Genomic DNA, 14,279 nt, shown 5'->3' with positions numbered 1-14,279 from the left:
TCATGTAATAAACTAAGATAAATAGATTTTTAAACTAAGTAATAAACCCTAAATTAGCTGCCTATACTAATCAACCACAATTTATAAAATAATAATAATTTCATATCTTACTGTTGTAATAACAATAGAGTTAAGAACAAGTCTTGAAATGGAAAAAAAAAAAGAAAGAAAAAAGAAGTGAACTCTTGAAATTGTGGAAAAGGATAAGTGAAATTTGGAACTCAAAGTTTCTATTTGCCTCTTCCACACGTTGATTGTTTATGTAGTGGTGTAAACTTCTTTCTTCTTCTTTTTTACACATTTCAATTTTTCTTTTAAATTTGTTAACTATTTTTAAGAGAAAAGTACATGAAATAATATATATACTTATTCATTTCATACTCAATTTTTTCCCTTTATTTGCTGAATGATTATACCAAAAGATTCTATCATAAATTTTCAAAATTTTCAAATACTTCAAAACAAAATTTACACAGTTTATTTTAGCCATTACGTACATTTTACCCCTTTTTTCCCTTTATTTGTTGAATGATTGTACCAAAAGATTCTATCACAGTTTACCAATTTTTTCAAACACTTCAAAACAAAATTTATACTATTTACTTTAGTCCTTTACTTACATATTACCCCTTTTTTTTGTATTTGTTGAATTATTGTACCAAAAAATTCTATCATAGTTTTTCAAACACTTCAAAAAAATTCTATTTACAAATTCATTTTTTTTTGTTTAGTCAATATTGATTTTCTTATTAAAAAAAGTAATTGCAGAAATAGCAGTGTAGAACATCCAAAATCAAGACAAAACCAAACAACACAACGCCATTAACAAATTCTACCATTAAAATCTTTAAGTAGTCATAAATAAAGCTATAAAATTGTAAGTTGTAACACAAAACTTAAATTTAACAGAAAAGTATGTGTATATATATCAAGTGTATGTAAAAGAAAAATATGTGTATGCCATTCAAATCCTGAAGTAATCAAAAATAAAGCTTTACCCGATAATCACTGTTAAGAAAAAAGTGATAATAGACATGCAATTTGCTGATTTAATGTAAGTATAATGTTGGAAGTCTGTTAAATGTTCCAATGATCAAATAATTTTCATAATGTTCCAAGGATCAAATAAGGATGTTTCATAAGTTAAATATTTGTTATTATTTACCATCATTTTTTTTCCTTTTTTGCTAAGTCTAAAATTATTTGAGTGTTTCATTTATGTGATTTCATATTTTAGATAATTTGAAAGTTTGTTGCGGTATTGCGGTGTTGCAGCGTTACGTAACGGCTTCAGACCGCAAAAGTCGTGATACGATTCCCTCGTCGTGTTGCGCCAATATTGCATTGTAGAGACCTTCAAAACCGTTACGATGTGGCCGTTACACTGCGTTGCGGCCGTTACACTGCGTTGCGGCCGCAATTTAATACCATACTACGGATACGACACTGAATCAAACATCCATTCCATCTGTGACTCTTGTTTTTTCGAAGTCTCATTCTGACTATAGTTGATATAAATTTCTTATCTTCCATTGGACTACTAATTTGCGAAATACTGATGTGATACAAGTTGAAGGAATCTAGTGGAAGATGAGGAACGAGTTTGTCTTCAATAATGGTCATGTTGGCATTAGGAACATTGTGACCGAAAGCTTAGCTTGGGCAAGGAATATTGCCAACAATATTTCGGCAATGCAGATGGAAGAAACTGATACAAGGTTGGATCATATTAAAAATTCTTATGGTTCAATTAAAGACATGCATGGCAGAGTAGCTACGGACGGTGTACTTCATGATGATGAGGGAAGATGGATTTTGGGCTTTAGTAGAAGCATTGGTTATTGCTCAATTCTGCAAGATGATGGCTTAAACACAACATGGGATTTGGGATATAGGAGGATGTGATCATATAATGCTCATTAAGTTCCTGTGGAATCGGCATTGGAGGGATTGTGAGGATGCTTTGATGGTGCTTGAGAGGCCCGGAATTAGACGTTTCAAGGATCCACCCGAAGCTATCAGAGTGATGGATGCTAACAAGCGATGGGGTTAATGCTGCCACATAGAGTTTTTCTAGTTTGTAATTGCTAGGTAAATATCAAAATTTATACATTAACTTTGATTTAATATGTAATTTGATATATGAATTTTGATTTGGTATAATTAACATATTAAACTTGAATTGTGGTTCACATCTATATATGAAATTTTCATTTTTGATTCAATTGTGCACATTTAAAGAAATGAATACATGCATTTTTTTCATATTAGATTTATATAATTTTTTATATATGTAATATATCAACGTAAAATGATCTTTTTAGCAATTTGTGTAAATTGAATAAAATTAAAATTTTATAAAAATTATACAAAATCAAAGTTCATATTATAATAATGTACATTAAATTAAAATTCATGTATAATTTTAATATTTATCCTTAGATAATCTTACGTCTTTCTTACCCAAAAAATATAAATGTATGTAATTTTGGTAAGTGTAAAAAATTACATATTAGATTTTAAAAGAAAAAATATTTTTAAAAAATGGAATTTGAGATTCTTTTGAATTTCAAGATTATTATTAATTTAGTTGTAGAAATATGAATTGATGAAAAAAGCAGTAAAAGGGAGAAGGGACTAAATAGGAAAAATCTAAAATAAATTAAAATGTACGTTAAAATATCTCATAAGTCCCTGCATTTTTCTAAACTTTGAATTTAGATAAGAGAGTAAGAAAAGCTAAGATGCAAATTTGGAATTTAACGAAATCGTATGACTATATGAATATAACTATGCTGAAAAACAGAGTAGTTATTATTGTTCAACATATAAACAAAAATTTAAAAAAAAAAAAAACTCAATTTAATCTGGTCGGTTCATATAATTCTAATTACATGAGTAATATACTTTTCCTTATTCTAGACTGCGACTTTTTATATTATAAGGAAAAAAAATTGTTAAAACAAAATAAACAATTTCACTGTAGACCCAAAACATAACATTCCTATACAGAATCGTGTTTATGAGAGACAACAGCGCATGCATACTCTCCCTTGTCATCATCTCCTCTGGAAATTGAAGGCTTTTATAGCAAAACCAAAGATTACTGCGAAAAAGATGACAAAAAACCCTACCATAACAGCAGTTACGCACAAGAAATCATGCCTATACCCAAACACTTCCTTGAGCAACACTCGCGTAGGCATCGAGTCTACTCCATTCGATAGCGCGACGAGCTTGTCGTCATCGCCATACTGCGAAATCACGAGGCCATACAAACTCCAAGCTATGGGGTTTGCCCAGTAATACCATCTCCACCATATAGGAATTCTCTGGAAAATTACACGACACCGTTATTTGCTCATAAGTAAAACCATGCATGGCAGAGTGAAGAAACCGAGAAAACACAGCAGATTTATTCATTACCTTGTGTGGAATCATAAAGCCGCAGAAAAGGTTCCAAAGCATATAAAACGGAGCAGCGATGATAGCAGCCACGTTATGATTTGGTGTGACCGCGGTCGTCATCATTCCGTAAAAGGTGAAATATAGCAATGTTGAGTACATGAAGTATGTGTACCATATAAATTTCAAAGCAGTCCACTCAAATGAGGCCATGGAGTAGAAAATCGAACAGTATATTACTGATTGTGCAAACACGTATGGGAGCTCAATGGCAACCTGCAAATAAAAAATATGGAAGGACTCAAAGCTAATTTCTAGAAAAATTAAAAGGAGCCGGGACACAGTTTTGCTCTTGTGCAACGGCTGAAAATCGAATGTCAACCTGAGCAAATGCAAAGGCTAGGCCTGAATACATTCCGGCGGCTCTTTCTCGGTATGAAACAAATCTCTCAATAGAAACAACAGGTTGAACGGCGGTTGCATTTGTGATTCCAATGAAGAGGACTGCAGCATACATGGACCCCATGGCATTGAATAGATCTTGCTGGCTCTCCCTGTAAGGGAACCAAATTGAGACAATAGACTCTATAAGCAAAGATGAGCTGACCAAAATGGAAGATGACATTAGCACACAAAAGAGAATCCCAGAACAGAAGTGATTCATTCGACATTTTTGAAGGAAAATTGGATATTCCCACAGTTCGCATGATTCTATTCATGTTATAGTAACAAATAAAGATAAACACACAGAACAACTTGACATACTGTGCCGTAAATAACATTAAGAAAGATGCCAAGTAGAAAACCTTTTGAACCGAATTTCCAGCATATAGTTCCAAGCATCAGCGAGATGACAACAGTGTAGAAGAATTTAACTGCTGTATATTGGGGGTTTCGCCAATAAGATAGATTTTGCTTCCAAAGACATGTTAAAAACTGTTCAAAAAATGATTGGGAATACTTGGATGGAAAGTTCAGTTCTTTCGAGTTGCCACTTGGCTTGCTTAAGTTTTCAACTAACTCCCTGTTGCGCCTGAAATAAAGCAGTAGGATGAAATTAGATAAAGAAGTTTCTGAAAATATTAGAACTAAATAAACAATAATGGAATAAGCCAAAAAAAAACAGCTTAAACTCCAAAATAAGTATCCCTTACTGAAATAGATTTGATCTACGATAAATTTCTGCAAAGTCCACATCCAGACGATTTTCTTCAGCTGTTGAAGTAACCTCAAGCATCCAAGCAGCAGGATTATAGCCAGGTCTGATCTTTGGCACTCCTTCAACTGCCTGGAAAACAAAATTGTAGAGTTAGCAAGAATGAGGCCCTTGGGGGGGGGGGGAGGTGGCGGCCAAATTCATCGTTTGATAAACAATGAGTTAAAATTTTAGGTATAAACAAGCACAACCCAACCTCAAAATACTTAATGAGTTCGCAAGACTTGGGGCCAAGTGGACCAGCATATATGAGCTCTCCTCCACGCTTCATGAATAAAAGCTGCAATAATAGATTAAACCAGAAGCTGAATGAGAAGTGGATTAAAATGGTTATGTAATGGTGAAGTACAAAATAACTTGCCCCTGGACTTGCCTATGTGACACAATGATATTGCCTATTCGTGATCATTTCTATATTTGTGTATACATGTGCGTGTACATAAAAACAGATCATCTATCCACCAAGAGAAAGAGACCTCATCAAAGGATTCAAAAATGTCTATGCTGGGCTGATGGATGGTGCACACAATTGTTCGTCCAGTATTGACAATGTTTCTGACAGTTCTCATTACAATGGCAGCAGATCTAGCATCCAATCCTGACGTAGGCTCATCCATGAAGACTATAGAAGGGTTGGCAACCAGTTCAACAGCAATAGTCAGCCTTTTCCGTTGTTCAGTGGATAAGCCATCAACTCCTGGCAGACCAATCAATGCCCCACTTAATGGAGTAAGCTCCACAAGTTCCATCACCTCCTCGACAAACGCCTGAAAGTCCACCCTAAATAAGTCAATATGATGAACTAAGCTGCCAAATATAAGTAAAAAAAAAAGAAGAAAGCAAATGAAAAGTCTTTTATGATTACCCTCTGTGTCTCCAAGCCAACATCTGATGGTAACCGAAGCCAAGCAGAGAATAAAAGAGATTCCAGAACAGTCAAACAGGGAGAATGGATATCATTCTGCTCACAGTAACCTGAAATTCTTGCAAAAGTTTCTTGTCTTTTGGGAAAACCCGATATATGTATGCTCCCTTCTATGAGCCCTCCGGTTTTCGACCAGCTAAAACATCCATGAGTGTAGTTTTACCAGCACCACTGACACCGACCAAAGCCGTAAGCACACCCGGTCTAAATGCTCCAGTAACATTGACCAACAACTGCAATCTATCTTCCGTTATCCCTTGTTGCTTCAATTCCTGAAAAGATACATAGAAAATAAGGTAATTGGTCAACATATTTCCAAAAGAAAAAAAGGAAAAGTGAAGAAGGTCAATATACTATACCACAGGGATATCTACAAAGTAATTTATATTGCTGAAAGACATCGAAAGTGGTTGAAATGGGAGAACCATGCCTCTCTGCTTGAAATATTTTCCTGCGCAGCAGTTGAACAGAAAGCATAAGTATTTGACTACATACTGACATACACAGACAAAGGCGCGCACGCACGCACACACAATAAAAAATGATCTAAAATGTCTACTATTTACCATTAAATGAGCCTGAGTTCTGCAAATAATGTCTCAGCTCGGTAACAACATTTTCACCCTTCCTTCTCCTGTCTCTCTCTTGCAGTTCTTCCTTGGAGAAAACAGCCTGTTGCTTCCCCAGAGCTAAATAACAAAAAGGTATGAAATTAATTATGTATAGACCAGATATTTAAAATGTTTTGCTAAGAAAGGAAGTTCAGGATTGATAAACTTTGAATAGAAAAAGATAGCTTACGGTTAAGGTTAGCAAGAAAGAATGTGAACAGGAGATTCAACAAAACTGTGTATCCCAGCAAAGCACCAACGCCTATCCAATACCAGTAGCTCTCTGGAAAATAACTTCGTGCTCTCAATAATGCCTCACCCAATGAGAAGTTAGTGTAGTTTCCAGCTCTCTACAAGCAAGGAAATTTAGTACAGTAGGTTTCAAATTTGGCCCTAAAACCAAGAATGCTGCAACTGTAACTCAATTAAGAAACAACTTTTTGTTGCTCATATCCGAAGTTGGTCTACTTTTATACAAATTCAACCCAAATTCCAACTTGAATCATATCACAATCAGAGAATGTGATTCGCACATGACAGAACCCAGAGATCAATAAGGGTGAGATTGAAAGTGAAACAGAAATTTCAAGATAGCTTAAATTAGCTAAATAAATAGATGGACTGCTCGGAGACCATTTTGACGAGCTGAGGCATGCATGGTCATGACATTCCCATAACACTATAATGTTGAAAGAACAAATGGAAAGTACGCCCCTAAGTCATTAATCAATAATAAAAGTTCAGACTCAGCATGCGAATGCAAACTATAGACTATCAACAACTGTTAAACAGGCAGCTGATTTTATTCTTGTCCTGACATCATTACTTTTACCACATATGATGACAGATGAACAGAAGATTCCTCAGCCACTTAAATTATTAAATTAGAAAATGCAATAATAATTATTTTTTGATGTTACCTTATGCCAGGAATTTCCAAGGAATTCATTGACAGAAGCTGCATTTTGAGCATACATCAAAGGAGAAACCCAATAACCCCAGATCCACCAGCTAGGTATACGATCTGTCAGATTGAAGAAGAGTAAATAATCATATAGCATCAGCAATTAAATATATATATGTATATACATATACTTAGAAAACATGCCTGTCTAATTACCTCTTGAAATAATATAGCCTCCTAGAGCCATGACCACCAACATAGCAAAAGACCCAAAAGTGTTGGCAACTATCATATTTCTTCCCAAGGATCCTATTACACGGAAAAGAGCTATAGACATCTGGTGCAGACAGAAATACAACAAGAACTGCCGAAGAAATCTGCATTGTTTAGAATTAAAATGACGATTATCAATAAAATGCCAGAATACATGCCAAAATTCATTTGAAAGCAAATTTACCTGGTGATATCAGGATCATAACCAATCACATAGTATGAAATTGCCACCCAAAAACCAGACTCATAGAGAGAAGTTGGAATACTTAGCAGCCAAGAAGGTAGCGTATAAGCCCAGCTTGGATAGAAATGCAAATCCCTATGCTTGTAAAGAACAGGAAGTTTGGCCACCAACATTGAAACCTCCGTAAATCCATTAAAAAGAATAATAACCATGGAAAAGTATAGTGCCCCTAGATACAATCCTCCATCATCAATTGTATTATGGTGCAGTGCCGTCCGCATAAAAACGCTCATAGTAATTAAGGCAACAATAAAAAGCTGGGGAAGAAAGGACATAGTTAATAAATCAGATTAAATCTCAGTGGAATTTTAGCTATAAAACAGGAAGATAAAAGAGAAAACAAACTAATCTAATAGATCAACACCCCTACACTCAACACTAAACTTTCACTAGAAATTACTAGTATGTTGCCAGATAAAGTTTCAGCACTTACCTGAATAAATTTGAAAATATAGATAAATGAATTCCGTTTCATCAGTAGCATTTGCCAGTCAAAGCTGATCTTTAGAAGTTCACTCTTCTTCACGCCATAGCGAGAAGTTGAAAGTGCTAAAGGATGGTTATAGCGACTATCAAATGGAATGCTTAGTTCCTCATGCAAATTCTTCCCAATTTGATAGGATCGGAAAGCCTCGGCAAATTTTCCTGGAGGATGTAACGATAAGGATTGAAAGGAAGAGACCAATACTGCTCTTGATCCTTTTTCGACAAAACCTGTGTGCAGAAAACTTGAGCAAATACAATACCATCTATTATACGTTCACAATGCAAGCTCTAGCCTCATACCTCTTGCAAGAAGTCTGCCACATTCTTTCTTTCTGGACATCTAAATCCCATAAAAGCAAAGAAATCAAGGGCTGCATCACGAGGACCTTGGTATAAAATCTGGCCCTCACATAAAAGTATAACATCATCAAACAACTCATAAGTTTCCGGAGCAGGCTGAAGCAGAGAAATTACAGTGGTCCCATCCAGTGCACCAGTAGAGTGTCTCATATATTTAATAATTTGGTAAGTAGTAGAACTATCAAGCCCATTTGATATTTCATCCATGAACAACACTCTAGCTGGGCCAACTAATAATTCACCTGAAATAAGAGTTATGACAAATCAGCATGAATGAAAAGCAGATAGCTGCTTGATAAGGAAGACGAAAAGTACAAAGCTTAAACCTGTTGTAAGCCGCTTTTTCTGCCCCCCTGAAATACCTTTAAGCATTTCATCTCCCACCAACGTGTCAGAACATATGTCCAACCCCAAAATCTGTCAGATGAATTTTAATGCTTCAGACTACATCAAGATTGCTAAATTGCTAATTGCAAGAGAAATGAATCACTTGAGGTATTAAAAACACAGAATGGGAAATGCATCAGAGAGTGACCAGCGTCTGGAGAATACCTTCATGATGTATTCTACCACGAGGCTCGTCTCTTTCCCCCCCAAAGCTAGTGACTAGGAACAAGAAGTTACACCATCAATAGCTCTTAGAATTGTTGTCAATTAATAAAATGATTACAACCCAAGTAAGGTTGGCAACCCATGACACTTACCTTCATAAAGATATCGAGATCTTCATCGGGTTTTATCCCAGCATTCTTTTCCCTTCTTGCAAGCTCCAAAAGCATATCTTTTGCAGGTATGCATAAGTAAGCAGCGAGGAATTACGAATTATGGACATAAAGATTATTTCTCAATGCTTACCATACTTAACTCCAACACCTTGACACCTTCCTGCAAATTCAAGGGTTTCCCTCACAGTCATTTCAGCTACATGCCAGTCCTGTTGACTGACATAAGCAGATGTCCTCGGAGGAACAAATTCCTTTAGTCCATGTCCATTATACGAAATTTTCCCCAACATCTACAAAGTAATAAAATATAATGACTTAACAAGAAAGGAATGAAATATTAGTAGATAACTAAGTTTCTTAGTTGTTCATGGTGAGTAAATATGCTTTAATTAGATTACCAATTATGTCTAGTTGATTGGGATTGATATCCAGCTGAATGGACTTTTTAGCTCCGTTCTTACCTAGTGATGTTACTCTTGATTCGTACTGTTAATTAACAAACATAAATGCAGTTCCACTGGCATATTCTGAGCCCATTTAATGACATAAAATCATTAAAACCGATCTCCATGGGCGTTTCACACGCTACCAAACTACTATCCTATCAATTCTTAACAATGTAAACGGTAGAAAATGCAATAGACTTCTGCTTTTTGCTTTCATTTTCACTAACTTTCAGGTCTTTGATTCTGATGTTGGCCAAAATAATTGGCAGTTACCACAGTTACCATAGAATCTTCCAAGTATCAAAATACCTGCAAATGAGATCCAAGGCGTCCAGCCAAGGCCAACAAAAACGTCGTCTTTCCAGAGCTTGGAGGGCCCAATAATAACGTTAATCTACAAATTATAGTAGTAATTAATTATGTAGCGCTTAAACATAATTATAACCATTCCGTAAATTAGTAAATGGAAACTTATGTGGACTCACCGTGAAGGCCTTATAATCCCACTACATCCATCTAATATAGTCAACTTGCTTCTCCTTCCTTGATATATACGCAACCGTCTCAAAAATGCCTGAAAACAACATTTTAATGTTAAGAAATTAATATTAGCATGGCCATTAAGAAGATAGCATTATATATGCTTATAGAAAGGGGTTAATTCTTTCAGATTTTACCTCAGCCATGTTAAAAATAAAATTGGGAATGGTTGGTAATGCTCTGCTCCCAACATGGACAAAAGATTCAACAGTTAGATTCTGAAACCGAACCTCAATTTTCGGGAATTCCAAATCCACTCTGTAAAACCACAAACCATAGAAATATTAATCAACAATGATGACCACTCTAGGGGTAAAAATTAATAAAAGCAACCTCAATCAAAGACATCAAAATAAAATGGTGAAATTATTCCCACGAGAAATGCGAATTCTAGCTTCTAATTAAAAGAAAGTTTAAATGATTTAATTTTTATTTTATAAGAACCAAAAACCTGTTCGCATTCAATAAATCATTATACATTTCTTAAAAAAAAAAAAAGGTTTCTTTTTCCGATACAAACATGATAAAGCCCACTTTACTAATGCAACTGATCCCACGGTAGAATTGCAGAATGTAAAAATATTCAGAGAGTTCAATAAAACATTATGAGTTATGTCAAATTTGAATAAATTGAATAAAGAAAACAAGCTCTCGAATCTAATTAACGCAAACAGTTGTCATTATACGTCAATCATTTGTCTGTTAAAAGATATTTTCATAGATTAACTTAACGTAGCCCAATTAAACTATACGGTAACTGACGTCAGAGTTTTTTTTTTAAGAAAGCGCAAAATTCCAGAAATCTTCATTGTCTATTCTTGTCAATATTCTACTATATCAAAACAAAGCATAAATTCTCTTTGTTCTTTCATTTTAAGCTTTAAAAAAAAAATAGCATATAACAATTAATATAAGAAAAAGCAGACGAGCATTACGCGTCGAATCGTTTCCTCATACGATCAAAAAAGCGTTCAGGATCGTCATCAACAGAGTTAACGAGGCGTTCGAGCAAAAGCCTTTGGTCGGTAGACTCCAGCTCGCTAACATCCACTTCTTTGGAGTCACCAACTATGTCCTTGAATATTCCCCTTCGAACTCTCGAGTACGTCGGCAGCCTCTCCAGCGCCGCCCATCTTAGCGCCTCCTCATCATCCTCCTCCTCCCTGAACGAAGCCGACCTGGAGAACACGTTCTCCGCCGAGTTCCACATTGCCTCCGATCAAAGATCTAAAACACCAAAAAAAATAGAAAAGAAAAGAAAAACGGGAGTTGAATGTCAGATTTGGAAATGTGGCGGAGCTTTTATGTAAGTGAAAGAAAAAGAGCTTGTATGGTCTTTATAGATGGGTAGTTGAGCTTTGCATTTATGGCGGCTTCGTTTTTATTTTCTCTCTCTATTTTCCTGCATTTTCTTAATCTTTTTGTACTGAATCTGTTTTCGGCTCAACTTAATTGTAGTTTACTTGGTTGTTTATTTCCTCTACTGAATTCGTTTTTGGATACGTTACAGTTGTGGAATGCCCGCGGGAAAGAGAAAATATTAATGGCCACACCACCTCTCGCGTACGTAAGTGCGTACTCGCTCTAGGATTGTGACAAGTTTAAATATAAAAAATCATATGATCAACATGGCTGGGGGGATTATGCATGTGGTGGATGGAGACTGATATTAGATGGGTAGACCTGCGAGTGCGGCTGGGAATTAATGCCTGCTGCTTTCAAATTAAAACGGTTGGGAAAAAAGCGAGAATTTTCGCCCTGTTTATTTCCAACATAACTATCACTTTCTTTCTTTTTTAATATTCCATATTTAATTAAAACGCATGATTTTATAGATCTCACCTTATTAATTTTTTTATTTTTAAATATTTTATTTAGAGTTGTGATTAAAGTTTTATTTCAATAACACTAATTCCCATTTCCTCCTCTTTTTCGTATTATATAAAAAACAATTTTTAAAGCTTTTGTAGGATTAATATATTAAAATTTTAATAATTAAATTTATTAATATTATTATATTTTTATGCATGTAATTTTAAAAATAATTTAATGTTTTTATTATATTGATTTAAAATATTATCATGATTTTTTCGTGAAACTAATAACTAAACATTTTTAATTATTCAATACTTGACATGAATTAAATTAAGCAGAATAATAAAATATTACTCAGTAAATCCCTCCCTTTGTTAAATATTCAAACATTATTGAAGTCATTTAAAACATATATAGTATAGATTTACTTTTCTATATAAATTAATGAGATTGAAATACTTATAATATTTATATACTATTGAAAGTTATAAAAGCATACCTTTTAAATTCTCAGTATTTATTTCAATTTTATAAATTTTAAAAATATATTATGAATATTGCACTTACATGGTTTTTTAGTATCACTTTTAAAATGCAATCTAAATAGCCGATTGAGTCTATGTTTAATTGATATGAGTATTGTTACTAATGCAAGAGAATGTAAATTTGAGTATGTTAAAATGCATTATTTTCTTATTTATGGGTTAAGGAGGGATTATGAGTAGTTTCAAATATGATCGAACTTATAATGAGACTGTTAAAAAAAATTCAAACTATTATTTAGTTAGACATGAGGATTTATGTATTTTATTTATGCATTTTATCATATCGTAATTATATTTAAAATATCATTATTCACAATTAGAAAATTCAAATTTTGTATTATGAATAGATTATATCACGTTACTATATTTTATTGTTTTAATGCTAAGGTAAAAAAACCAATACAATAACTAATTAATTCATTGTTGTAATTAAATTGAAAACATAAAATCAATTATTTTAATCTCATCGCTATAATACTTAATTTATTGCTGTAGTAGTTAATCTTATCTTTACCGCTATTTTTAATCTCATGATTACCAAGAGGTAGGTAGAGACTTTGTCCCCCTAGAAAATTTGTGATTTAGCCCCTCCAAAATTCAAATTTTATAAATTAAAACACAATAAAATTGTATTTGACTACCCTAAAATAGTAAGATCGTGATTTAATCTTTCTAAAAATTATAAAATGTTAAGCTTACAATGAAAAAATTACATTTTAACTCTTATAAAAAATTAATTTAATTTCAATCCCTCCAGAAAAAATTCTTCCAATAATTTAAAATATGATGAGAAAAAGAAAACAAAAAATAATATAATATATTTCTGAAAATTTTCAATACAAATTATTAACTTATCAAAATGTACATAATTTTAACATACAAAAAAAAATTCACCGTAAGGTTGAAAGGATTGGGTAAAGATCCATTAAATTTTAGAGACAAATTTAGTTCCACCTAATGCAATTTTCATGACCAAATCAAAGAAAAAAAAACATATGAATTGCTTGTTTACCTACTTTTTATTTATTTATTTCTCCATGCAAATAAATGACACTGGTCGTGCATGTTGACTGACTTTCGCTTACTGCTACTCACTATTTTGATTTTCTGGGAAAATTAAGTCCCATGTTGTTTGTTTTCTGGGTTTACTCTTTTTTATTTTTTTTAATTACTTATCAAACCTACCAAAGAATTTCATGGAATCTTGTTTGAACTTCCCTTTTATAACTTCACATATACTCTACTTTAGTCTATTCTTCTTCTTCACATTCTTATATTCTTTTAAAATTTTATGTTTTTAAGTTATTGGAATATTATTTTCATTATTAGTATTATTAATAGTAGAAATAATAAAAGTTTTAAATCGTGCATAAAAACACATTGATTTAGTGGTAAGATTAAAGTCATAAGAATTAGAAGATTTTAAGTTTGAGTGTCTTATTATATTTAAGCCATGCATGAATTCTCTTCAAATTTTATTCTAATAAATAAAGTTGAAGAGATAAAGATAATCCTTTAATCTTATTTTATAATAATAATAATAAACTTTGGGCATTAGTATAAAATAGATTATTTTATGAAAATATTATGAGATATTTTAAAATAATAGTAAAGTATAAAAAGGCATTCGCTTAATGGAAATATTAAAATTAATAATTAGAAAAAGAATTTAGAGCATAATCAATTAAATTAATTCTTATAGTTAATTAAGGTTAAGAGAATAGAGATCCTAAAATTCATGATTTGATCCTCGTACCATGATTGTTGTAAGAAGAAATCAGATT

General features: G+C 33.1%; 1 protein-coding gene across 1 annotated transcript; it reads right to left on the bottom strand.

The window, feature by feature from the left end:
* Window positions 1–2,758: 2,758 nt before the first annotated feature.
* Window positions 2,759–11,825, bottom strand: LOC108486638 (ABC transporter G family member 32). The gene is given in 26 exon segments (XM_053029245.1): window positions 2,759–3,332; window positions 3,427–3,681; window positions 3,788–3,961; window positions 4,213–4,438; window positions 4,560–4,693; window positions 4,818–4,901; window positions 5,098–5,388; window positions 5,487–5,677; window positions 5,680–5,818; window positions 5,906–5,997; window positions 6,113–6,235; window positions 6,348–6,507; window positions 7,078–7,181; window positions 7,278–7,438; window positions 7,519–7,835; window positions 8,012–8,232; window positions 8,235–8,292; window positions 8,365–8,666; window positions 8,751–8,841; window positions 8,977–9,030; window positions 9,129–9,205; window positions 9,280–9,439; window positions 9,905–9,989; window positions 10,081–10,169; window positions 10,273–10,393; window positions 11,071–11,825. Coding segments are annotated over 26 exon segments (4,257 nt in total). The 5' UTR covers window positions 11,346–11,825; the 3' UTR covers window positions 2,759–3,059.
* Window positions 11,826–14,279: the final 2,454 nt, after the last annotated feature.

This window comes from Gossypium arboreum, chromosome 6, assembly GCF_025698485.1.
Source record: "Gossypium arboreum isolate Shixiya-1 chromosome 6, ASM2569848v2, whole genome shotgun sequence".
NCBI lineage: Eukaryota > Viridiplantae > Streptophyta > Magnoliopsida > Malvales > Malvaceae > Gossypium > Gossypium arboreum.
This window is presented reverse-complemented; position numbering and strand designations above follow the sequence as displayed.